Source organism: Cottoperca gobio, chromosome 3 (genome assembly GCF_900634415.1).
Source record: "Cottoperca gobio chromosome 3, fCotGob3.1, whole genome shotgun sequence".
Taxonomy (NCBI): Eukaryota; Metazoa; Chordata; class Actinopteri; order Perciformes; family Bovichtidae; genus Cottoperca; species Cottoperca gobio.
The window spans coordinates 7,632,101-7,657,527 of NC_041357.1; the positions used below are offsets into that span (position 1 = coordinate 7,632,101).

The 25,427-nt window shown below is 43.5% G+C and overlaps 2 protein-coding genes across 15 annotated transcripts in view; one reads left to right on the forward strand and one right to left on the reverse strand.

The window, feature by feature from the left end:
• The window catches only part of ppip5k1a (diphosphoinositol pentakisphosphate kinase 1a), a 30,251-nt gene extending 22,049 nt beyond the window's left edge, over positions 1-8,202 (forward strand). For 4 of the 14 annotated variants that reach the window (XM_029428480.1, XM_029428484.1, XM_029428481.1 and 1 more), the window contains 3 exons: positions 5,808-5,945; positions 6,138-6,248; positions 6,597-8,202. In XM_029428480.1, the coding sequence (XP_029284340.1) occupies positions 5,808-5,945; positions 6,138-6,248; positions 6,597-7,192 (845 nt within the window). In that variant the 3' untranslated portion in view covers positions 7,193-8,202. Of the gene's footprint in view, positions 1-661; positions 725-2,711; positions 2,772-3,392; positions 3,573-5,807; positions 5,946-6,137; positions 6,249-6,596 lie in introns of all 14 variants that reach the window. The other 10 variants (XM_029428473.1, XM_029428476.1, XM_029428474.1 and 7 more) reach the window with 5 other exon arrangements.
• A 5,512-nt stretch (positions 8,203-13,714) lies between these two features.
• Positions 13,715-25,427, reverse strand: part of map1aa (microtubule-associated protein 1Aa) — a 37,893-nt gene continuing 26,180 nt past the window's right edge. Inside the window, 5 exon segments of the mRNA XM_029455342.1 lie at positions 13,715-16,531; positions 17,562-17,788; positions 17,894-22,913; positions 22,915-24,843; positions 24,962-25,102. Coding sequence (XP_029311202.1) covers positions 16,376-16,531; positions 17,562-17,788; positions 17,894-22,913; positions 22,915-24,843; positions 24,962-25,102 — 7,473 coding nt within the window. The 3' untranslated portion in view covers positions 13,715-16,375.

Genomic DNA, 25,427 nt, shown 5'->3' on the forward strand with positions numbered 1-25,427 from the left:
TGTCGTCCAGGAGGTGTCACTGTGGTATTACACAGACCTGCAGTCTCCTCAGCTGCCATCCTCCTGGTTGTCTCACATGTAGCCTCGCTGTCGGTCTTTGTCATCCATCTTGTTCCACCTCCTTTTCAAGAATGAAAGGAAGCATTCTAGTCTTGATGCAGTCGAGTTTGCACAAATTGTGCTGATTCAGTGCATGCTCCTTCTGTGAGTGTAGCGTCGGTGTCATTTGTTAAACTTGTTTCCATGTTGAAGCAGCTTATTCCTTGTCAGGTTCACTAGTTGATATTTGTCCTTGTTGTCTCAGATAAAAGCCGTTCAGCCTCTGTCATGTACTATTTCCTGGGATTGTTATTTATCTTGCCGTTGTTGCACCTCAAGCAGGGTTAGTGTTGGGGCTGAATATTGGGTTGTTGGTGTGTACTCTTCACCTCCTAAGTTAAAACATTTCATCATGTCATGTTGCCCCACAGCCATCTTCACACATCAAACATCAAACCTCTCCAACAGTAGCTTCAGTGAGTTCAGACAGTTCTGCTTCTTAAACCCACTCATTTGTTTAGGTGCTGGTTGATCTTTAGAGAAGAGCAGGGACAGGATAAAACATGATTACACAAGTTACTGTGGCTCATAGTAACACTAGTGATTTTTTTTATTTCCTCAGAGTTGTTGTCTATGCCGGCAGTAAAACGATTTTCTGTGTCGTTTGCAAAGTATCCGACTAATGGTACGTCTGCTTCTTTCAAGTATTTTTCCACTTCACCTCCCTTTGTCTTGCATGTCTTCAAACTTTTGTTTTTGGCCTTTTGGGGTTTTTTTTGTCACATGGCCCTCCAGCATTCCTTTATTTATTCTAATGATTTAATTTTCTTTTCTTTTTTACCCACATGCTTTGGACTCTTACTTTTCTAACACTACCTGACATTCTCTTTCTAACCAGGGTTCCCACTAGTCAGTCAACTGAATATCAAGAAATTAGGAGACGGGGCAATGTCAGCAAATGTTTGCAAAGATCTCATAGGAAATATAGACATCGTTACACTCCTCATACCTGTAAAAGAAACAAGGTAATAAGCAAGGAATCCTATTACTTAAGACCATTCTAATAAACTGCATCATCCTATCTCCTATGTTTCTGTGGGCGTTGTGCAGTATGTTGATCTCTTAAACCTTGTGTACACGAGAAGTACTTTATTGTGAGGCCAACATGTTTTAGTTTGTGTCCTCTGCTTTAATGCCGGGTTTTGTTTAAAGGTTGTAAACTATTTTGTTACAGGGCCAAGTGAATTTTTTATTGTTTTTTATCAGCTCTGATTTAGTAAACTTCAAGTTAGTGTCACACTTCAATACAGTTTGGGGACCTGCAAGAGACAGAAGGTTGAGAATTGAAGCAGCAGAAGCTAAAGAATCCTGTCTTTTAGTCTCAAGTGTGGGCCGAGCTCCAAATACTGCTGGATCCTGCTCCTCCAATGTGATGCAGGCGTTTCTGTTCAAAAGAGATCAGCCACACAAGACTTTATACAACTGCACAGTAGTACTTGTGACTCCGTGTAACTAGTAAACCAACTAAGAAAAATCCAATTCATTATTCCATTTTCTTTATCTTTTAGAGTCTCATGCCTCTTCACTGCTTTCATGTTTTAAAAACAGCCTTATGATGGAAATGTGTACCGAGCCAAGGGTGGGAACCCTGCTTCACATCCTCTATACAATTTGTAAATTTACCACCATTACCCAGTAATTCAGTTGTTTTTTTCCAGTGGATAAATGTGTGTGAGTGTGTGCATGTGTACACTGTAACTACATAAAATACACACCTGTTGCCATCATTGTAGAGGATGTTATTTGAGCTCATTGTTAAAACGCCCCCAGCAGCACATGAGAGTTTAACCCTTCCTCTGACCTCGGCTTCATGACTCTCAGTAACGCTAATGTGGTTTTTTTTTCTTAAACGAGGCCGCCTGTATTATGTGGGTTAAAGGATGAATACGGTTCAATCACAGCTGACTGAACCAGGATCAGCTCTTATTGACAAGCAGAGGAAGGGTTAAAGCAGGGTTCATCGTGTCTGTTCTGAAAGAAACATCCGTCAGTTTTTGTTTTGATCCATCGGCACACTTATGCTTTTCAATGTTTTCAGATGTGGTTGTCCAGTGTGTTCCAAGACTTGAAAGGACAAATATTCAATTATTAATGAAGTGTCATGACAATGCGTGTGGCAACAACTGAATGTCTCCACTTTGATGTTTTTATGGATTTTGGGTCATTTCTTGAGCACATTTCTCCATGAGGCAGAAGGGCAGCATAGACGATGCTAATGTTGTTGTGAACCAACCAGCTACTTTCTTCTGTCCTTCCACTCGATCTGGGAATAAAAGGACTGGTTTAAATGGATTAAATCGGCACGTTTTCGTCAGTGGGGATTTTGTAAATCTTCTCGTGTCTCTGCCTCTGGATTGAATAGCCATGTTGGATTTCTTCCTTCATATGTGTATGAATAGATTTCTGTCGTTAAAGTGGTCTGACTGGCAAAAATGTTCATCCACGAGTGTTTCGGTGGCGAGTTCATGCGAGAGTCCACTTATAACCCAGAGCAGTAAGGTGTGAACACAAAATGAAGACTTCCTGTAAGATGATACCATGCAAATACATTCAGTGTATCTTCCATACGCTATGCTAGTTTGTTCTTCTCTTACATTTATTGTTCACCACAGGAACAAAAGATGACACATCCGCCATAGCAGTGGCTCCACCTGTCTGGTGCACTGCAAAAGGTACGACGGCCCCCGGTGATGCAGTTTTTGTGTTGGCACCAAATGTCCAGCTGCAGCTTTGTGTAAATAAGAGGACGTCAATCGTCCAAATTGTTTGTTGATGTGGACGCAAGATTTACCCGCACATGTGAAAGCTTCTGCAGTGTTTGTTTGGAGAGGTGGCTGCGTTAACTTTGTGCTTTACCGCTTCATTCATACGTCTTTTCCTGCTCTTGCTCCTTAGTAGATTCTCATTAATTGGTTATGTTTTAAAGTAAAGTGGAGATACTGCAGAGGAGCAACATGTTTTTATAAAGAGTGTCTTGTTCCGAGCTTTGTTGAAGGGCTGGATGAGTTTTGTGAAAGTTGCTTGAGATGATTTGCTGCTTCTTCGGCTGTTTGGCGGCCATGATGAGCTGTTGGCTGCCTCTTGCGTGTAGGGCACCACTTTCATACGCACACACACTCTCCTCCCTCCTATCTCCTCTCTCTGTTTCCCTACCTCCAAACTCTCATCTGTATCATACTTCAGTCCTTCTCTCTTCCTTCTTGCTTGCTTGTATCCTATCCTATATCGTTTCATGTCTTTAGTTCTCCTCCTCCACTGGTCTGTCCTTCCTCGCTCTCCCTCTTCCTCCTCAGAGCCCTTGGAAGAGCACCGTGTGGCCCAGTTGTTGAGGCATTTCTCCACCGACCTCAGTCTGGGCTGCCACCTCTCTCTGGACGGGGCGCTGGCCCACCACCTACACCAGTGCTCCTACCACCTCCGCCTCTTCCGAAACTGGCTCATCTCCGGCCAAGAACCCCTAGAGTACCTCCACGGTCAGCCCCTGGCCCCGCCCTCCATACCCCCAGCCTCACACCCTGCTCAGCCACTGCTCACGGTTTAGTTGGGACTGTGCTTGTTCTGTGGTTGACTCTCATGCTTTGCCTCTTGATGTTTCTGCATGCTTGCCTGTTTCTATGGTTATGCACATTGCAAGCTGGAGTGGTGTGAGCTGTTTGGGGTTTTTGGGCCATTTTTGCTACTACTATTCCCCCCCCCCCCCACACACACACACACACACACACCTGTTCTCCAATGCGTTGGCCCTCTGAATGTGTAACTCCTAAACCTTATGAAATAAAATTGAAGCCACATTTTTAGCAATTTAGTTGTAGCAAGATATGAAAAAGTAAGGCGGCTAACGACTTTCATAATGAAATAATCTGCCAATTACTTTCTTGATACATTTTTTGGTCTATAAAATGCCATAAAACAGGAGCTGGAATATTTTAAAGTTGTTTTTAAATATATTAATTTATTTTACAACACACCATGGTTTAAATGAATCATGAAGTGCAGAAGTTGTGTAAACGGAAACCAACCATGAACTGTATGTGTTCAAATGTCCATTTAAAAAGCTCCCAGAAGTCTGATGATCTGTTCTGTCCCGCTTTCTTTTCTCCTCTCACTAGCTGATAATGAGAACATGTACACTCCCCAAACTGTATCACCAAGCTCCATAACAATCACTTGTGTGTTGTGAATGAACCAAAAGCAGTTCTATCTAACATACCAGAGCAAGACAAACTGGCCTGTTGTAGTCATGCTTCTGTGAACTCAGTGAAACGCTTTCACATTGAAGACACCTAGAAAAAAATGACACTTTATTATCTCGGTAAGAAATGTAATTACAGTAACGGACGGCAGACAAGGGGAACAATAATTAGTTTGATAAAATGTCAAACAACAAACAAGCAATAATAAATGCTGAGCAGCGTTCACCAACACCGCTGATGTTTCAACAACTGAAGTCCAACATCTGACACGGAGGGCTACACCTCTGACCTCCGTGGTGTTGGGTGCATGTTGAAAGTATCAAACTGTCATATTGTTAATCTTGTTTGCTTTTTCTTTGATCAGATTCTTCCTGATCTAAATTAGGAAATGTTGCTAATTTTAGACTGTATTTTATTAAGGCAAAAATCAACTGCTCTCGTTTAGAAAACGTTAAACGTTGATGCGTAACGGTGAATTCTTTTCACATGATGTAGAGAGAAATAATTTCTCTTGGGTATACCCGCCTCTACATACAGTATACACTAGACGTTACATAGAAGCATATACATCATCAGCACATTCCTCCACCAACTGTATATAACTGAACATATGGCACGCAGCCTCGTATTGGCAGCGGGTTCTTGACAGCATAATATATGAATATTTACACGTTTAGGTGACACAGAAGCCAAGTTGCTGACTAAGCTGTCTCGCTTCAAGATTAAAGATGTTTTTATACTTCCAGTTCTAAGCAGATACTCTATCATCACTAGCCTCCATCTTTCATAAAGGTACAGAAACTGGAATTAATCCACATTACACTCAACTGTGGAATCAGCTGCTGTGTTTTGAATTAAAGTTGAAATGCCAGTTGCTCTCACCTGACCTTAATCAGCATGTGATTCCTGCTTGTTTGCTGTACATCAGGCGTACTCTCACCTGGTGCAGATGAACGCAGTGAAAACGTCGTCCTCTGAGGCGATCGAGACGCTGCGGTTTGACGCTCTGTGATTGTGAACTTCTCTGGTGACATGCGGCTTGGTTGTGAACTAACAGTGGATGAACTGCCTTGGATAACGTGTGTTCTGTCTGAGCTGCAGTCTGGACAGCTTTGACCACCGTGTGCTGCTGATTCTGTGTGTTGGGACCGACCACAAAGTCAGTTAGTTATGTTTTCGAGACCTGCTTGCGTTTTCAAATACAGCGAGACATTTTGAGATTTGTAGAGTTTTTACTGTTTGATATAGTGTCATGTTGTCCTGGCATGTTTTTTTTGCAACTTGCCTGTGTGGAAGTGAACCGTAGAGGCTGGCAAGAGTGCGCAGCAGGTTAGGGCTCGTTCAGAAACGGGAGCAGGATTTCAGAGTGCCGTGTTGAGGTGTAGTGTATGGGTGGCATCGGGGAGGTGGGGTCGGATGACGAGCTGAAGTGGGTTCTGCCTGCTCCTCTTCTGACTGCCCGGTCTAACTGAGGGCTGATGTGCCTGCGGGCGTCATGTCTCTCCTCTGCCGCAGGCTTCGAAGGCTGCTCCATGGTGCCCTCCATCTATCCGCTGGAAACGCTGCATAACTCGCTGTCACTCAAACAGGTCAACGAGTTCCTCACCGGTGTGTGTGAGAGCGCAGGGGATCCACACACGAGGACCACCAGAGGTAAGAAACCAGCATTTATGTTGTTGTTTATTGTATAGACATCATAATTATCAGTGTTTAAAGGGTAACGTCGGTATATTTCAACCTGCACACAGACACAAAACATGGGAAACTAAGTGACTGATGGGGAAATAGGGTCCAGGTTGAATAACATCCTTCAACTTGACCTGTGGTCCTTGCTTTATCCCGCAGCTCTGTCAGCCATGTTTGACACACACAACCAGCCGTCAGTGGACTCGTACATACCTCAGAGAGTCTCTTCCTCCATCGCTCTCAGATCTCGTTCTGACAGGCCTCCTTGGTGTGAGTATCACAGCATCTCCTTGTTCCCACCAAGATTTGACATTTTTAGGTTGGCGTCCCTCAGTTGTCTGAGTTTCAGACATTTTGGATTATTTTTGGAATACAAGTCGCCCATTACAGCCTCACAGTTTAATCTCAGGTAGTGCTGCTTCTCATCTTTTCAAATGAACCCAATGAACCACTCCTTTGCTCTTTTCTTACAAATGAAACCTTATTCATTTTTCTTCTCTAGGCAGTTTTTTTTTTTTTTTTTTTCCAGGAATAACTATGTTTAGCTGAAATACATCATAACAATATGTGTTACTCTCTCTCATACGGGTGCGATGGGTTTATTTTCTGTTCCTACAGACAGCAGCGGTCCATCCAGCACAGTATCCAGCGCTGGGCCGTCTTCTCCCACCACAGCTGACACTTCCCCACGCTTCAGTTTCAGTGATAAGATCTGCCTCACCCCTCAGAGCAGCGAGGAAACTCACTCCTCTCAAAACATTTCCACTCAGCTGGTGCCCGCCTTCGTGTCACAAGGCCTTGACCCAACCTCCATCCTCGCCGAAGTCCCTCTGACGCCTAATAACTCACCGGAAGAAGATGCTGAGCTCTGCGCTGCTACGAGTCACCAGCCTGATGATCCTGAGCACGCACAGCAAGGGCCAGAGGTGGCTTCTGCAGCCGTGGATATTTCACCGCCCTGCTCTGCGTTAGCGGAGCTCGCTCTGGCTCGGATGGAGGGCTACTGCCTCCCAGGCTCTCTGCCCGTGCTGCTGGAGCTCCGAGAGAGCAGCAGTGAGGCGGGCTCCAGCTCCCAGACGCCCCTGTCTCCGGAGGGGCCAGACGAGTTCTTTGACACTCAGGAGTCGATGGAGTTGTGGATGGACAGTCCAGAAAGCATCCCCCACCCTGAGACGCCTCTAGAGGTCGTAGCCACTCACCCAGTGGAGCCGTAGAGCGCGGCGACCTTCAGAACAACAGATCTGTCACAAACTACTGTAACTGTAACTCACCCTTGTTGTCGATCATGAGCAGTGAGGCATTGTACTGTTACAGCTGCCCGGCTCCTCTCGCTCGACGACGACTGTGTGTTGAGTAATAATGAATGGGCAGCTGATCCTCACACTAGGCTCTGTGTCGGAGAATCATATGACAATGCCATACGTGCTGTTCATTGCCTTTTAGAAAGCACACTAGGGGCGCGCCAGTGACTCCACCGAGCCTCCTCTGACAGTCCACTGGTTCATCTGTCTGTAAAGATGTAGGGCGCCGCTTTATTGTCAAACTCTCTGTTACTGCCGCTTATATTCTGTTACACAATCCCTTTTCGTAAAGCTGCATTAATCATTTTTTTATCCACTAGCAGGACGAGACGTCACCTTATAAAGTTATGTTATAGCAAAGTGTTACAAATCCAGCAGACGCAGAACTAACATGATCATGCCATTGGAGTCCTGTTTCTCCACATGATGAATTGAAGTCCACTATTCTCCTTTAAGCTCTGATTTGCTCTCCACAAACTCCTGAGCGCTAATCGTACAGGAAATGTGCTGTTCAAGTAAATTGAGCTTAAAGAAAAAGAGTTTTCACATTTTATGTGTTCAATTGATTCATAGTGACCAAGAAGATATTGATTAATGGATTTTTAAATTGTGTAAAATCTGTCTTGCGTCTTTCTTACCTTTAGCCTTTACCCTTGCAGTCGTGAAGTTTTCACATTACCAGCTTTCATAACATCCATCACAATCCGGTGACGGGTATCAGGGTACGTGTCGTGGCATTGGGGCAAGTTTCCTTCGTTTGTTCTGGGATACAGTGACTTACAGACTTACTCTTATGAGAAACGCAGGAAATGACTCGCCGTACAAATACAATCTATTGCTCTTCTGCTCTTCGTCATACGCCAGCGTTCGTTCTGTGCTGAGCTTCTGTGGCGCTTCATGTTTAGTACCTGCATCTGTGATTTTAAAAAAAACAAAAGCTGAATATTCATTACTGCCAGTCAGATATATTAAGTGTTCAATCTCCAGGTCAAGCTGCGTGTGCACTGCGTACAGCCAAAGTCCTTAAGCCTCATCGAAGATTTAATATAATCAGTAGGAGTTGATAGAGAGAAAAAAAAAATGTATTTAGAAATTGCATCTTGGGAAAAAAAGAAAATGTCTGGTATTTTTGATACACACATCAGATATTTAATTGTACCATAGCTAGTGTTTATCTTTTGTAAAAATCACCTCATGATGAAGAAAATCTGAAAGCTATTCTCATTTTATCACTGAACAAACGGGAGGCGCATTTACATTAAATATGCTTTTATTGTGGCGAGCAGTTATGTAGCAGGTGTGTGTGTGTGTGTGTGTGTGTGTGTGTGTGTGTCGGGGGGGGGGGGGGGCTGCACACATGCTTGAGAAGCAATTCAGGTAGAAGAGTAAGCTGATGTGCAATTCTGTGTTTAATCCGTGGGATTTCATGTTACATTACAATATACTGTAGAGATAAAAAACACAAGAGTGTGTGTGTGTGTGTGTGTGTGTGTGTGTAGATAATCACTCTGTTCTGATGCAGCTGCTACAGGTGCCGTTTGCGTAAAGGGTCAATTCACTGAAATGACAAAAAAGCCTCAAACATTTGTGCACTGTGAGAAGTGAGATATCTGCCTTCTGTCTGCAATTGTAGGTTATAAAGCATCTGAAATGTATTTAAAAATAAATCAACAGCAATGTGTCTTTCCATAATCAGAGAGCCCATTTGCGTGTAAAAAAAAGTGTGAAATTTAAAAAGAAAGTAGAAAATATAACAAAACATTTAGCACTTGGTTGAAGTGAGGAAGTGTCGATAAAACAAAATGTGACAGTTCAATAATGACGTACATGAAGCATGTGACGAATGTGTAATACACAAAAACTCAAATGTAATTTCTGATCATGTTTTCCATCGCTTGAGGATTTGAGGCTCTTTTATATACAACCTCTTGTTGTATCTTCTTCTACAGTGTGTTAGTGGCACCAGACTGGAGAATAAGCAGCGCCAACTACTTATCTCGATGCGCTCAACTCTTAATATTTGCAGAGCAGTAGTGGATGGAAATGTGCCTTCATTTTCAGATTTTCTGGAAATTCTGTTAAAATATGTGCTCCATTTGGATAAAACTTTGTAATTGTTTGTGCTTAGTTGCCCCTGTAACCACACCCCCACCGTGATGTCAGCGTGCTGGAGTACAGCTGTAGGTCTCTGCAGCAAGGTGACACGTTATACTACTGGAGGTGAGCAGAAGCAAGAGAAATAAAGGATACAGGCCCCAAGGTTGGCCATTTGTGATTGTGATCATACAGAGAACTGTTACGGGGTGTTTGTGATGCTCAGAAACAATTTCATCATTTTACAGCCGTTCCTTTTGTGTTGATTGTGAATGTGGACAAAGCCTTCAGGCCTTTATTTCAAAGCTGTAAGCACCACAAAGCAAATTGTGTTCACGAAATCTCAGAGACTGACGTCTCAAAACTCGTACAAATAAAACCAGAAGTATCTCAATGGATGCCACTAAAGGTGAGACAATCCGTTTTGTAATTTGGGTGAAGTGACCCTTTAAAACCTGCTCAGAAATCCACCTTTTAATCTTTGAGGATGAAGCGTCTGATGGACTGTTTAGTAATCCAATAAAGATCTCCCTGCTGAGCACTTTGTGAACTGAAATCACATTTGATGTCTGATATTTCCCCCTGTTGGATCATCAGCTTTGGTTTAGATGCACTGTGTGTTTTCCTCAAACCTGTTGCTCACTGTACTGAGCTGTCTGTTCTTATACTGCCGGTCTGTGTGACATTTAATCATTTGGTTTTAGAAAGATCATTATATGAAACCTCCACAATATTCTGTAATACTTCTAACAATGTTACAAAATACAGCTATTGGAATGTAAAGTCCATCTGTGGGTCGACTTTGTTTGGTTTTGTATCTGTCCTCTGAAATAAACCCATTAAATATAATAATCGTGTACAGTATAAGAACTGAATTTATAGGAAGGACTAAAGATTTAAAGTTTACATAATCTAATAAACTGTAACTAATATCTGTAATTATGTGTAGGACTTAGTGTTTTCCACAATGTTGTTACACAAGTGTTCAAATTCTTTGTTTGGCATTGAAATAATATTTTGTTGTTGCCGAATTGGAAATCACAAATTCAATTGTTCACAATATTAATGAATGCTGTAGCATCAGGCGTCCAGATGTCGGTCTTCTCTAATATAATGGAACTAGATGTCACTCTGCTTGTGGTGCTGAAGGCGCCAAATTATTATTTTTGCAAAACTGAACAGCAATATCTCTTTCCAGAAATCATGACCTGGTTACTCAAGATAATCCACAGAATTTGTGGTCAGCACTTTTATTTTGGAACTATTTTCTTTCTGCAGAACTACAACCGCTAACTGCATCACCGCGCAGAAAGAAGCATCTGCTCATGGACGGGAGGACGCCCTTAATGTTGACATCCCGCAATGTCAGGAGCCTCTCGTTCCTCTGCGCAGTGATACTTAAAGAAAATAGTTCCTACATGAAAGCCGCTGACCACAAGGTCTGCAGATTATCTTGAGTATCCAGGTCATGACTTCTGGAAAGAGACATTGCTGTTGAGTTTTTCAAATGGATTGTCTGGCACTTTCAGCACCACAAGCCGAGTGCATCTAGTTCCTTTGTATTGGAGAGAAGACCGACATCTTTACAGCTGATCTCTCCAACACTCAGCAATTTACACCAAAAACAATATACAGTAGATTGATAACTAGCACTACAGGTGAGAGGAAACATTTTAGTTTTTGATTTTGGGGTGAACTTTCCCTTTAAACGGAACTAAGGCGTCCAACCATAAAATACCGCCCAGATCAACTGCACACTACGGGATGTGACCCTGTATTTCTCCCTGATGATACTTAAAAGTCGGCAGGTAAATTACCTCTGAAGTCACACAGCGTTAGTGTGCAGTAAATCTGTTAGAGGTGAATGTGTCGAGACGCCTGCAGTCAGCATTATCTCAGCGTGTGCTGTCAGTGTGAAGGTCACCAGTGAGGGTGATGTGCAGGAGGACATATTTCATGAGCTCATGATAAATGTAAAATCTGAATCTGCATTGTGACCAGTACCTGCAGCCGCCAGGTGGGTTAATAGTAGAACAAAATAGAAATACTGTTTAAGCGCAGTACCTGAGTAGGACTGAGGATTGAACTTTAATACTGTTTTGGTAACGACTAAAATTGGTCCTTTGAGCAGAGTATTGAAAACTTAAATATTAAAATGTGTTATTAAATGGCCGGCAGATTTGTAATATAGTTTAATTAATCAATGATTTCATAGTTTGCTGATTAAAAATTTGAATGTTGCTCATTTTGAAACTGTTGTTCAGCTGCTTGTGATTTCACATTTGAAAAATATGGCTTTTTTGGGTTATATTAAAAAAGGGTTTTGTTAAACGTACATATTCCTCAAGTGATCGAAGTATTGTGATGGTTCACTGAAGTAAAAGTAGCAATAACACAAAACACATCTAGTATTATTTGAATATTATTGATTTTAGGTGCAAGTAGCATCTTAATATCTAAGATTATTGTATCGATGCAGCATTTTTTACAAGCTCATAAGTTTTGTATGTAAGATGTTCACAGGTGTTAAGTAGCATAAAGTGAAAGTACTCTCGTAAAGCAGAATAGTACAGTACTTGAGTAAATGTACTTAGTTACATTCCACCATTGTTTAAAGTGGAAATCAGTTCTTGTATTGAACATTTATAAATGATATCCAGCCCACTATAGACACTACTTCACTGAATGGACTTGGATATTTTCCACCTCTGAAGAAAAGGGAAAGTGTCACATCTGTTGTTCCCTCTGTTCTCCACCCTGATCATGTGACCCAGGAGGTGATGTCATTGCAGCGTCTATTCACAACGGGGATTGTCCTCCAACTTCCAGCCTGCTCCTTCCTCCGACTCAGTATCAGCTTCACAAAGACCGAACGGTGTCTGACGAGAAAAACGGGGAGTTGAAACTCCACCAATCACTGCTGTCTGTGTTCAGCTTGTTCTGCATAACAAACAGCTCATATCAGCACCACGGGGCCTAAACGCTTTAAATGCTGCAGGTCTTTGGACTGTCAGACTGTTGAAAAAGGGTTTAACAAGTCAGAACAAAGCCCACACTGTTCCCGTGTCCCACTAGATTACATCATCCTTACATTCAGGCAGTGAGGAAGGAACACTGCCTGGCGCTGTGGGTCTGGCCCCCACAATGGGTCGGAGAATGTATGTGAGGGGTTGCTTCTTTTTTCTTCTTTTTTTTGGACATTCATAGTCTGAAGAGGATCTACCCGGATGGACATTTTGACTTTGTTGTAAAACATCTTCACAACTGTTGGTGATGGATATTCATGGTGCCCAGAGGATACACCCTAATGAGTTTAATGATCGACGACTTCTCCTGTAGTGTCACCAAGAGGTTCACATTTGTAGTTTTAAGTGAACTATCTCAACCACTGTTGGATGATCCTCTGACTTTTCATTTAGCACCATCATCAGGTCAAAATGTTTAATTTGTCCAATGTTTTTTATATATACGTTTATGACTTAATACCATAGACTTTATAAAATATGGACATAGTCTCCAGTGACGTCACTGGTGAAGCTCCGTCCGTTGCCATCTTGGCAGTTTCGACAAAGCCTAACTCCTGGCTATTCCAATAATGGGCAGAGGTGTGGTTGAGGCGGGCCCGGGTGACGCTTTATTATTTACACCTGTGCTTTTACTGCTTTGACAAGTCAAAATGTTTGCTGTGAAATTAGGGGTCTATAGCCTGCGAAACATCTGCGTGTAAGAACATTGTGAGCATGTTAGCATGCTAATGTTAGCATTTAGCTCGGCACAACCTCACAGAGCTGTTAGCGTGGCTCCGTAGATCTTCAAGACTTTAAAAACTGGTCAAAAAACACACTTTGGTCAACTGCACATTTCTTGCCTATAAAGGGTCATAAGCTAAAATGTTTTGGAACCAGTGGGCTAGAAATGAAATCCCCTGATCAGTTTAAAGACGGAAAACATTTACGTGATGTGATGGTACGAAAAGAAACCAAGAGGGAGACATTCTTCAGTAAATGATGTTTTTATTGGTCTTCACCACACTTTTTCCCTTTTTAACAATAAATCTGTTTTTCTATTTTTAAGCCTTTAAAGAGAGATAAAGAGAATATTGCACTTAAAACAAGAGATGAACCATGAAGCAGAAAAGAGGAAATAAAACGATCACAAGGCTTTCTTTTACAGCACAGCACAGCCAGGTTACATGTGCCTCCTAAGTACCGCACAGCTTAGCTTCTTAAATATACATCTTTTAAAATAGCATTTCTATGGTAAGTCTTTTTTTCAGCTATTACAATACAGGAGAACTCAAACATGCACGTACAAGCAGGGCTCACTGAAAACCAACAGTCGTTATGATGATTTGTTTCACGGCAGACGAGTCTGAATGCCACAGATATTGTATATTTTCTTTTTTTTTTTGCGTGTATTAAGCTTGGTTTGGAAAAAGAGTGTGGATAATAGGAAATCCTCTATATATAGAAATGTGTTAACATGAGTGTCTGGCAGTCTGGGTTTTGAATTGTCTGCTCATATGTGAGAAGTGTTTATTAGTTATTAGCAGCCTTTACAGTGATGCAGTATTAAACAGGAATGCATTGACAGAGTGGGTTAACAGGAAAAATCTGACATCACCGATAACCCCCTTTTTTTTTTTAAAGAAAAAATAAGCTGTTTCTGGATCTTTTTAAATCAGCAGGAAACAGGAGCTGCATCATCATCTCCTCACTGTGTGTAACTTGTTTTTGACATTTTAATGTGACAGAAAATCATGATGTGTGTCATCCAGAGAAAGAAACGGTGGTGGGTTTAATCTGCACACAAAGTTTTCTTCCTCGTACGAGTCGAGATGTATTGCAGGCTACAACAGGACGGTTTTTACTGCCGGTGTGAGCGATGAGTCAGATCTACCATATGATGCACAGTAACCAAGGCAACCAGGAGATTAAAGTCCTCCACTGAGAACGTAAAGGTAATCTGCATCTTCACATTCAAATCAACTGGAGCCGCTGAGGTTCGGGCTCCCTGCTTGTTAAAGAGCCATCACCTTTATGTACATGCATCTGTTGTACATGCATCACTAGAGAAGTCGAGGGAATAAAATATCATACAGAGGAATATCTGATCTTTACTGTGGATCATAAAATAGCAAACCTGGTGAGGCGTGTTGGTCCTTTAATATTGTTGGATAGTTATATTTGTTCCTGGTTAAAAAGTACTCAAAACTTATCAAAATATAAAATCATCAATATCAAATTAAAAGCACATCTACACATAATATTAAGTTAATAAAGAGTTACTTAAAAACATCTACTGATTTGCCACTGAATGAAATCAAAGTTGCCAGTTAAATGATACAATTTAAAAACGTTGAACTCAAGACAAACTATATTTTCTCCAATAATTAAAAGTAACCAGAAAAGAACAAAACAGCACAGGTTTTCAGTGCAGATGCTGTAATTCTATGTTTTATGTTGCTAAATTTAAGACTTTGCTTTAAGTTTTGCACACTGGTTATTGTTTGTGCTTCTTCGAGTGGCAGCTCCAGGAAATCTAAAACGCACCGTCTGAAATACTGAGGTGGTGCTTTAAAAGTGCCATTGTATGCTCAATATGTACAACTCGGACCTTTTTGTGCACTGACGTTCTCACCGACAAAAACTCACGACAACAGAGGAGACCAGCTCGCCGAAGCTTCCGCCGCAGAGCCGTGGATGTACCGCACACACCTTAAATTGTACGACAAAAACACACATTTAATTTCCCTTCCAGCACAGCAGGACAGAAAGGCACATGTGGGTGACAGTCTAACCTCTAACCATCAATCGAACCGACCACCTTAGTTCACCAGGCAAACACAATCTCTCCTCGTAACCACATGTTCCTATTGTTGTAGTGGAATACATTCTACGTTCTTTAACACAGCTTTTGTATAAAGATCTTTGAGACGCAGCAACAGATGTGAGGTTTGTCGACTTTCCTCTTACAGTATGAGCTTTGAGTGCTGTTCGGTATGTAAAGATATAAACGGGAAGAATCCAAAGATCAGGATGATGATTCTGTACTTGTATCACCGGCTCTGCCTTCAGTTCTTATGATCCTCTGCAACGATATGGAAATACACTGAAAAAATACATCAAAGACTACAGAAACAATTATAGAGAGAAACGTATTCGTCAAATCCACCGTAACAAATAACAGCCACCGAGAAAATCTTACTGTAACAATTGATACTCACTTTGAGATCACCGTAGAAATATCCTAATTCACTACAATACAGATTTTTGAATATGGTCTTCCCTATGCTACGGCAAATGTACTCAAAAGACAAATGGAACGTTTTCTATCTCTCTATGTCAGTAGGAGGCACAAAGACTGTCATTGTTTTAGAAGAAAGACAGAAAGGGAAAATAGAGGGAAGTTAAGTACAGCTGGTCACAATTGGCCTGTAATGATTCTTTTCTATCGGCAAATGTATTAAATTGTTCACCTTTATTGTGAAAGGCTTAATGTTTGGGATTCAGTGGAAGAAAATCATTGTGTTGCTGGCTTTAAGGTGTGCAAACTTGTGCTTTGATGTAGGCCAATTAGAAGACACGCAACCAAACGTTCATTTTATGTTGTTTCCTATATGATGCTCTTTTTGTTTGTACAGGACAATGGGCATTTTGTCCCGGCCAATAAACTAAGACTTCATTGTCTCACAGGGTTTGGAAAAAAGACAAGTTAAGGAACATAAAAAAACAAACTTCATTTCACAGGTCTGAGAAATAATAATAATGTAGTGGAGGACATAGTCAGAAAACTACCTTTGTAATACAAATGGTGATAGCCACAACAAGCTTATAAATGAATAAAAATCTATAAAAAATAGACAGTTATCCAGGTCTGTTTCTGCTTACGGTTAAATTCCCAAAAGCAGAGGCAGATTTGCATATCAGGCTATAGAGAAGAGCAATTAAAACCAGATCTACACTGGGGAGGCCAGGAGGAGGGAGAAAGGAGACAAGGGTCTTAAAACTCAATCTTGCAGGCGGGAAAAGACTCGTCCTGCATGACGACGGTGCTGCTGGAGGCCAGGACCATGATGTTGAGCTCCTGCTGCCGCTCATGAGTCTGCTGATACCAGTCACGGGTCACCTCCGTGTCATGGGTGGGGATCAGCGTCACCTGAGTAACAAGACAAGAGAGGAAGAAATGTCACGACTGACACGGTTGAGAGGATAAGAGCAGGGAGGGATGTGACATCAGCAATAGAAAGAAAAAGAAAACCTAGTTTCCACAGTTTGGACATTTGTGAAGCTGCAATGTAGTTACCTGGTCAATATCTGGTAGACTAGAAAGATATATTGTCCTCTGATAATCAACATAATTCATGGTTTATAGAAGTACATGAAAATCTGCATTAGTTCAGACAATTTATTTTGTCGTGCAAGTAAATCAGAGCCATTTTTAACTTTGAGGCTTGAAGAGAAAGTAAGAAAGTAAGAAAGTCCATCCTCAGGGATGGATCAGGCTTTGCCCACTTAGTTTTTACTTTGCTGTCAAGGGGAGGGTCTCAGACTCGATCTAATATCTCTTTCCACACAGGGCTCCCACTTATCTGATGAAATTACAGCAAAGCCTGAGGTTGTATCCAGATGTTGATGTTATTATAATGTAACAGCCATGAAGAGATGTGCATGTTTTCATATGTGTATTATAGCCAAAATGAAGTCACTTGGGCTGTCCGCATCCTTTGATTAGCTTAACAATAATATTTTAAGCCCAACCCCAGCTATATAGATGAGATAGAACTGTATTTATCCAGAGGGAAATTGCTGTGCAGCAGTTACCATACAAAGTGTGAAGAGTGCAGAAATAAACAGTCTAAAATAACAATAAGGTGCAAATCCAAAATAGGTACAATTCATACAATGTGTCCATGAGTTATTAATGTTTAGTCTTAGTTCTGCTGCTAACTTCAAGATGTTCCATGAGCTGTTTGTTGTTAATGTTTTAGGAAAAGTGTAAATCATTAGGACAAATGTAAATCATTGCTTGCTGATAAACATTAGGCGTTTGAGAGGAACAGGCACACATGTTTATCTTGTATTAATGTTGTAAAACAGTTAGATAGAGTATATACTCTGCAGGGACACAATCTTTAAACATACAAAGTTATCCTCAGGATCAAACTAAATAGAGTTGGAAATGTTACCTGTAGGTTTGAGCCCCACTGAGCTTTGCCATCCAGCAGTGCATCGAGGACTCCCCGGCTTGGTTCACCACTTGCTGCATCGTTCCCGCTCACCACATAGTATGCAGAGCGAATGTGTTTGAAAAACTCTTGGTCCACATTCTTGGCACTGCAGTGGTTGGGAATGTAGGCCAAGTCCACATAAATAGGAAGGCCAGAAGCAGCTGCAGAGCCGGACTTCTGTGAGCCTGAGTGAAAGAACAAAACCACTTTTACTTTACTAAATCTGTTTTGTAGAGTTAAATGTAAGTTATATCTGAAAACCCTTTATCTTTTTAATGATGTTTGCCAACCTGAACTGCTCTTGACACCATTAGTCAGGCCCTTGCCAGGGTTGTAGCTGGACCTTGAGAGGTCATCGTCTTTGGAGCCTTGTCCATCTGACAGACGAGACATCCGTGAGCTCTTGTCTGCCTCCTTCTTCTTCAGCGAGGCGCTGCGAGGAGACGGCGTCTGCTTGACTGGCATGGGAGACCTCTTGCGCCTGGCCGGAGATGCTGATTTGGTTTTCCCCAAAGTCTTCTTTAATCCCTTGGCTTTTGGCTCTTTCTTAACTAAGCCATTGTCCAAAGAGTCAGGATCCACCATGCAAACGTCTGGACGTGGGGGGTGGGGGTAGGGGTCCATGAGGGGAGTAGGAGGAGGGTCATTGCTCACCCTAGAGGAATTATGGCTGCCTCCTCCTGTGGCAGATAATTTGTCGACAGGCATGTAGTCTGCATCCTCATCTGAGTCCATGTTCCCCTCACCGGTGGCCGAGGGGTATTCCTCAGTGCCTGGAGGCACATCAGAGTCTGACTGAGAGGCTAAAGACTCGCTGACGGAGGTGGGCGGTGTATCCTCTGTGGCCAGAGCCAGCCCTGGTGTTATGCCACCAGCTTGGTGCAGAGAGCTGCTGTCCCTGCTGTTAGACTGGTGATGCTGGGGCTGTTTGTGAACCCGTCTCTTGACCGACAAATCGTGCTCATCGGCCTCCTGCGATTGGTCACTTCTGCGACCATGCTCCTCATCATCCTCGTCACTGGATACATGCCTCATGCATGGGTTGATGAAGGAAGGTGAGAGATCCTGTTTGGGTTGCCTGTACTCGGAGGAGGAATATCCAGGAGAGCTGCGGCTGGTATAAGAGGAGGTGGCTCCCATGGGCACATCACCAGCGAGGTCCTGATCGCTGTCGTCATCATCATCATCATCTTCGTCATGTTGGCCTCCTCGGCTGCACTCTTCAGCGTAGAATGGAGAGTGAAATGGCTGATCGGTTGAAGTGAGTGACAGCGGGCGAGCAGGGTGCTCTGGCTCCATCTCACACTCCTCTTCAAACTCATCATCATGACGGTAATGAGGAGGAGAGTCTCCGGGCACCATCCCCATCTGGGGCTTTGACATCTCCCACTCAAAGGAGCTCTTGTAAGCTGCTGCTCCCTCTCTGGGCTCCACTTTTGCTGGGCCTGAAGATGCACCACTGGCTGCTGCTCCAGCAGGGAGGGTGGCGCTTGAACTGACCTCTGTGGGGCCGTTGACTGTGTCTGGCGTGCTGGCCTGGAGAGGTGAGGGCATGTAGGAGCCAAGAACATCAGGGATTGCACCAACTGTCTTTTCACTGGCAGGTGGAGCAACAGGCTTGTCCGAAAATGAGAGGCTACCAGCCAGGCCGCTGGAAGGTGACCTCCGAGTCATCTCGCGCATATATGCGTCCTCATCCTCTTCTTCACTACTGTCTGTCTCCTCAAAGTAATGCTTGCCTTCTATGTCAGGGCGTGGTGAGGAAGTGACACCAAACAGAGCGGCGCTAGCTGCCTCTTTGTCCTTGGAAAGCTCTGCAGGTTGAGCAAATGGTCCTGCTGAGGCCCTAAACCCAACAGCTGTGTCCAGCTTGGACACTTCAGACCATTCAGGCTTATAGAAGCAGTCAGATTGAGGGCCTTTGTCTGTAACTCCACCTGATGAAGCTGTATGCTCCTTCTTGTCCTCTGCAAAGGCTGTGGACGAGAGTGAGGGGAAAGTTTTGATCTCCTCAAATGGGCTGGGAGGTGAGAAGCGGGCTAAACTGGGGGTCGACTCAGCTGTGGTTGTAGCCGTGATGTGTTTTTCAGACACTTCTAGATAGTCGTCTTTAGCGCCAGCAGAGCCAGAGAAGGAAGAATCCATGACAAGTGATTGTTCATCTTTAAAGGAGGAGTACTCAAAGAGAGGCTCGGCAGGCGTCTCGAGCTCCTCTCCGAACTGACGGCTGGTGGAAAGGGAGCCCGAGGTGGAGGAGGAGTAGCTATAGGCTGAAGAGGAGGAGTACCCAGGGGCAGCAGTGGTTGTGTACTGAAAGCTTGAGTCCAGTGATCTCTTGCTCAAAGGTTCTGGTGTCTTCTGTTTCTCAAAATCAGGATCAGCCCTGTCATTCTGGTAATAACTGTCCTCTGTTGATTTCAAAGAGAAATCTTCTTTACCTTTGTCTGTGGTTTGACTTGATAAAAATGAGTCTTTCTCACCTTTCGCATATGAGTACTCAAACCCTGAGGAGTAGCCAGAGATACCCGTCGCTCCTAAATCCATTGGCTGTCCACTGAAGGATGAGGAGTCAATCTTAGCTTCGTGTTCAGCCTTTGTGAGTGAGCTAGAGCTGCTCGGCTTCCCCTGGCTGTTATAGCCATATCCAGCCATAGAAACCATAAATTCAGGCCTAGTTGAGCCAAACATTTCACTGATTGGACTTTTTACTTCTTTCTCAGATTTCTCTGTGGCGCCTTTCTCCATATCAGAATCAACAGCACTTTCGTCATCGTTGTCCTCCTCATCTTCGTCTTCCTCATCCTCATCCTCATCATATTCATCAACAACTTCATCATCATCATAGTCCTCCTCATCCCTTGCTGTTAGTTTTCGCATATCAATCTCCAAACTTGCTCCTTTCTCGCCGTAGCCTGTAGCAGTATGTTTGTCTACAACAAATGCTGTCATTGAGGAGTATGTCTGGGGCTTTGTGCCGTCAGTCTGGCTTTTGAAAGAGGCATCTTTTTCTGATGATAAAGAAGTGGACGAGGCCTCGGGTCTATCAGCCACTGAAGGGAAACGGCTACCTGTGCTGTAATCAAATGTTTCCTTTCCTTTTACCTCTGCAAATGGAGGTATAGCAGATGTGCTCGTGGAGTCAAGCCACGATGAGGGGGTGGAATCTTTTCCATAGGAGACGGTGAATTCCTCCTTCTCTGACATCTTGTCTGCGGCTGTTACCGGGGATGGGGGCTTTGGGTTCTGTGAATCCATTTCACCCTTTTCAGTGTCCTTCTCAACTTTATCTAAGGACTCCTGACGATATGAATCAGAGTCCACTGAGCCGTAAATGTCACTGTAAGAGAATGTTTTGCCATGCACATAGGGCGTGTCCTGTCTTATATACAATGCCTTTTCTTTGCTCGCCTTCTCTGGAAAGTTATAGAGACTGAAATGAACACTTTTCTCAGCCTCTTTAGAATCAACATCTGTTTTCTCTGTACCTTCGTCTTTGCTTTGATCTGTTGATAAGGGCTTATTTGACCCTACCCCGCTTGGGAAATCATCAGCATCTTTTTCATCTTCATCTTCATCTGAGTACATCACTTGAGGTATTGGTTTCTCCTCTGTGGTGCAAGACACTTGTGTCTTGTCTGAGGCCTTGACTTCTGTTTCTGTCTTTGCAGATTTTGCCTCAGAAGCAAAGTCGTCGTCCAAGAAGCACCCCTCTTTTGCCTCCATAAGCTTGGCCTTAACCGCGGGTTGTAGATCCTTTTTGGTGTAATAGTCATCTTCCTCCTCATTGTCTTCAGTGGATTCTTCCGACTCTTCAGATGTTGAAGCTGTCTTGTCACCTTTCAGACCAATAAAGGCCTTACTGTCTGAGATAATGGATTTCTGGGTGTCAGCTTTAACATCGATCACTGCTTCATCTTTGTCTTCTATCTTAAAGGGTTTCTCTTCTGTTGGAGAGTAGCCACTACTTGTAGGCACAGACTGTGTGGGTGAAGCCAGTTTCATGGTGCTGTCATCTGGACTTAAACATCTTTCCTCACTCTCCTGCCTGGAGTGGGACTCTAAGTCTAAGCCAGGGGAGAAAGATGGAGGGGGTGAAACAAGCTTTATATCAGCACCAGTCTTAAATCCCTCTGAGCTAAAGAGAGACTGGTTTTCTTTGATATCCTGTGTGGGAGAGTACTGCATTGTAGAGAAGAGAGGAGGAGGAGGAGAAAAAGTGGCAGAGGGAGATTTCTGCTTCTCCTGGAGCATCATCAAGGCTGCATGTTCGTAGCCGTCTTGGAGTTTACCCAGAGGGATGTCAACGTTTGGAGTCTGGTCCTCATCCTCGTCTTCCTCATCGTCTTCTTCTTCGTGGACTGATTTGATCTTTGCATCGGTCTCCATCTCAGGAATGTTGGGCTGGTATTCATCAGAGGAAGGAGACTTAAAGCACTTGTCGTCCTCCAAAGAGGAGGTGGGTGAGATGGTTCCTGCTGAGTGGAGATAGTCTTTCCCTTGGGCGGCCTCAGCACGTGAGGGGATACTGTTGATGGTGTCTAGCATGAGAGAGTTCCTCCCAACCTCTTCGGTCTGAGGTGCTGTCACAGATGCTATCGACTGGTCCTCGGCTACAGACGTGGCAAAGGATGACAGTTTGTCATATTCTGTGATGGATGTTGCTGAGGAGATGTGCTCCTCCTCTGCAAGAGGAGCAGCAATGATGGCAGGGTAAGGTGCGAGCTCATGCTCGTGACCTCCCATGAAGGCTTTAGGTTTGACCTCAGACACGGCAGAGAACTTCATCTCTTTTATCCCGTGCATAGAGTCAAAGGTACCAGGGACGTCAGGGACAGATATGTCATAGGAGCCCACATCATAGTGCAGCTGTGGGATCCTATCTTCTGGTTCCTCATGGATATCCTCATCAGAGATGGTCTGTTCAGTCTCAGAGAAGCCGGGAATGGTCTCGTCTTGGATGAAGGAGAATTGCTCTGAGGCGGAGGCTGCTCCGGTTGATAAAGGTTTTGTCTCAGTTGGCTTGGTGTCCCAATCCTTACCAGTTTTTTCCTTTTTTGCCTCCTCTGTTTTATATTTCAGGACCTCGTCATCTTCCGTTCCTTCAAGGTCGGCTTTTTCAATTACATCACCCTCCTCCTCTGAGCTGTCACTCTTCTTTGATCTATCTCTGAAGTCGTCCTTTATGGGGTATTTGTCATATTTCTCCATTTTCTCCTCTTCGTATTTCTTGGCAAAGCCATCGCCTGCTTCCTTCTTCTCAGTGGCTGTAACCTCCTGTACTGATGCACCCTTGTCCTTGTTGTCTTCTTCCCTGATTAACAGGGTATTTGGGTGAAGAAGATTTGATCTCAGTGGTTGAGGATGAGACTTTCTCATCAGTGAAAACTAAGGAAGGAACTTTAGTATCTGTGTACAGTGAATGCCCAAACATCACATCATTCTGGATAGGCTCACTCTTAACTTTGGACCGCTCTTCTTGTTTCAGAGCTTCAAAATCCTCAGTGAGGTCCTCTGGGGAGGACACAATGGACCTGTCAGCCAAAGCTGCTGCTGCGATCTCCTCAGGGATGTTCTTTGGGACCGGCTTTTTCTCATTTGCTTGCTCTTTAACTGCTTTATTTTTGTCTGTCTTGGGCTTAGCCTGAGCCTTAGCCTTATGCAGAGTTTTTCTCACTTCCGGGGTGAGCGGTTTCAGGTCAGGTTTAGTGATTCTTCTCAACTCCGGTTTACTTGGGTCCTTCTTTTTATCCTCCTTGGCTTTACTTTCTTTTTTGTCTTCTTTTTTAATATTTTCATCTTTCTTTACTTCGCGTTTCTCTTTCTTAATTTCTTTTTTCTCTTTGTCCTTCTTTTCATCCATCTTGGACACTTTCTCATGCTTGGCTGCTTTTTCCTTGGATATTTTCTTTTTCTCCATCTTGACTGCCACAGGGGCCACCTCACTGTTTTTCTGTTGTTTGGTGGCTTTTAGACTTTCACTTTTGAGTTTCTTCTCTTCCTTCTTTTCTACTTTGTTCTCTTTAGTGATGTCACTCTTGGACTCTTCCTCCTGCCCACTGGTTTCCTTCTTTGTTGTTTTAGAGTGTGGTTTGGGTGAAGACTTTAGACTCTCTTTGCTGTCAGTTCTTGATCTCATTTTAGTCTGTTTGATGATTGGAGGAGGTGCACCAGATGATATGTCTTTTTGGGTAGCCACTGGGTATCGCAGGAAGTCGAGGTGTTTCAGTTTCTCAAGGCCCTCGAAAATTTTATTCTGCGGTGCATTTCCAGGGAAGAGCACCCTGACTATCTTTTCTGTTGGACGGTGAGGAATCCAAACAATGAGAGCGGTAACTGATGTCAAATAGGGTACAGATATTTCTCCTTCTTTTCCATTGGACATTGTAATCCCAGTCTTGGCTTTGCTGTTTCCAGCCCATTTCTGCATTAGAAACTGCATCTCCTTGCTCTCTTTTACAGGGTTTAAGACATACATATCTAACTTTCCAACACCAAGTTTGTGGAACAGTGTGATGGGTTCAATGGTGTTGCTAACTACCCTGTGAAGGGGCTCTGGTGTGATACCAAGCTTGTTGAGGTACTGCAATGTAAGAGATGCTTCCTCAATGCTTCGCTTCACTTTCAGCGTGGACTCAGGCATCCGGAGCTTCTCTGGGACATTGAAAAATACAATCCCAAGCTCAGGAGAGATCAGGTTCTTTATCCATTCACCGTTGCTGCTGGAGCCAGATCCTTGGTTTTGCCCCTCTTCTTGCTCTGCAATCTTTCTCTGGAACAACCCATTGATGCCAGGGAGGTTGTCTGCACCAATATGGGTGAGCAGAACAGAGTCGATCCTGTCCAGGTGGCGAACCAGCTTCCAGAAGCAAGACTTGCGATCAGAACCGCCATCCACCAGGATGTTGAATCCGTTGACGGCAAACAGAGCAGAGTCTCCCCTGCCTCCAGGGAAGATGTAGCAGCAGGGTTTGGACAGCTTCAGAAAACCTCCAGAGGTCGGGGGCTCCAGAAGGTCAAAGGACGATGGCACATCCACTGTCTCTGAGACATACTCGGTGAACTCTGTGATCCCGTCCATTTCGGGGAGGTGAGGCTCGGGGTTCAGGCGGTATTCCAGAAGATTTTGGAGTGACTGCTGCTCCTGGCTTTGGCCCAGGGAGCTCCAGCCCCCGTCTCCCTCACAGGAAACTGTAAGCCTGGACAGCTGCTCTGAAGACGCCCTGGACAGAAGTTCAATCACCTGGGAACACAGTGACAGTGAAAAACAAACTAAAATAACTGTGTCTAACTGTATGCTTTACAAAAGTTGATCCATACACTGTACAGACGTATTTGGAGAGAAAGCGTACTTGACTTACTTGAGGGTTGGAGATGATGTCGGAGAAGTGCTGCCAGGTGAAGGCTCCACCTTGCAATAGGATATCACCTCCTTGCTCAGAGCTTTGGCCACTCAGTATCAGCAACTTATTCCCAGCAAAGTCAGTGATCAGAGATCGAATCTGGGTAGAGTACAGAATAACCAACTATAACAACAGTATAATAATAACATTATTGCTGTGTCTTCCATAAATGGTAAATTAACGCTTATATATACACATAAACATTCACACACACTCAAGCAATTGGGGGGTTCAGTAGCTTGTCCAAGGTTAAGTCATTTCAGAATGTTGAATTATTTTATTTCACTGGAGGTCAAAGTCTAAGATAGCAACTGACTAATTTGTCAAATCTGAGGCATGAGTGGGTTTTTTTATAACTCAAAGAAGTGTCTGTGTCTCACACTGAGTGTATTTACTGTTGCTCACTAACAGGAGAGACATGGGC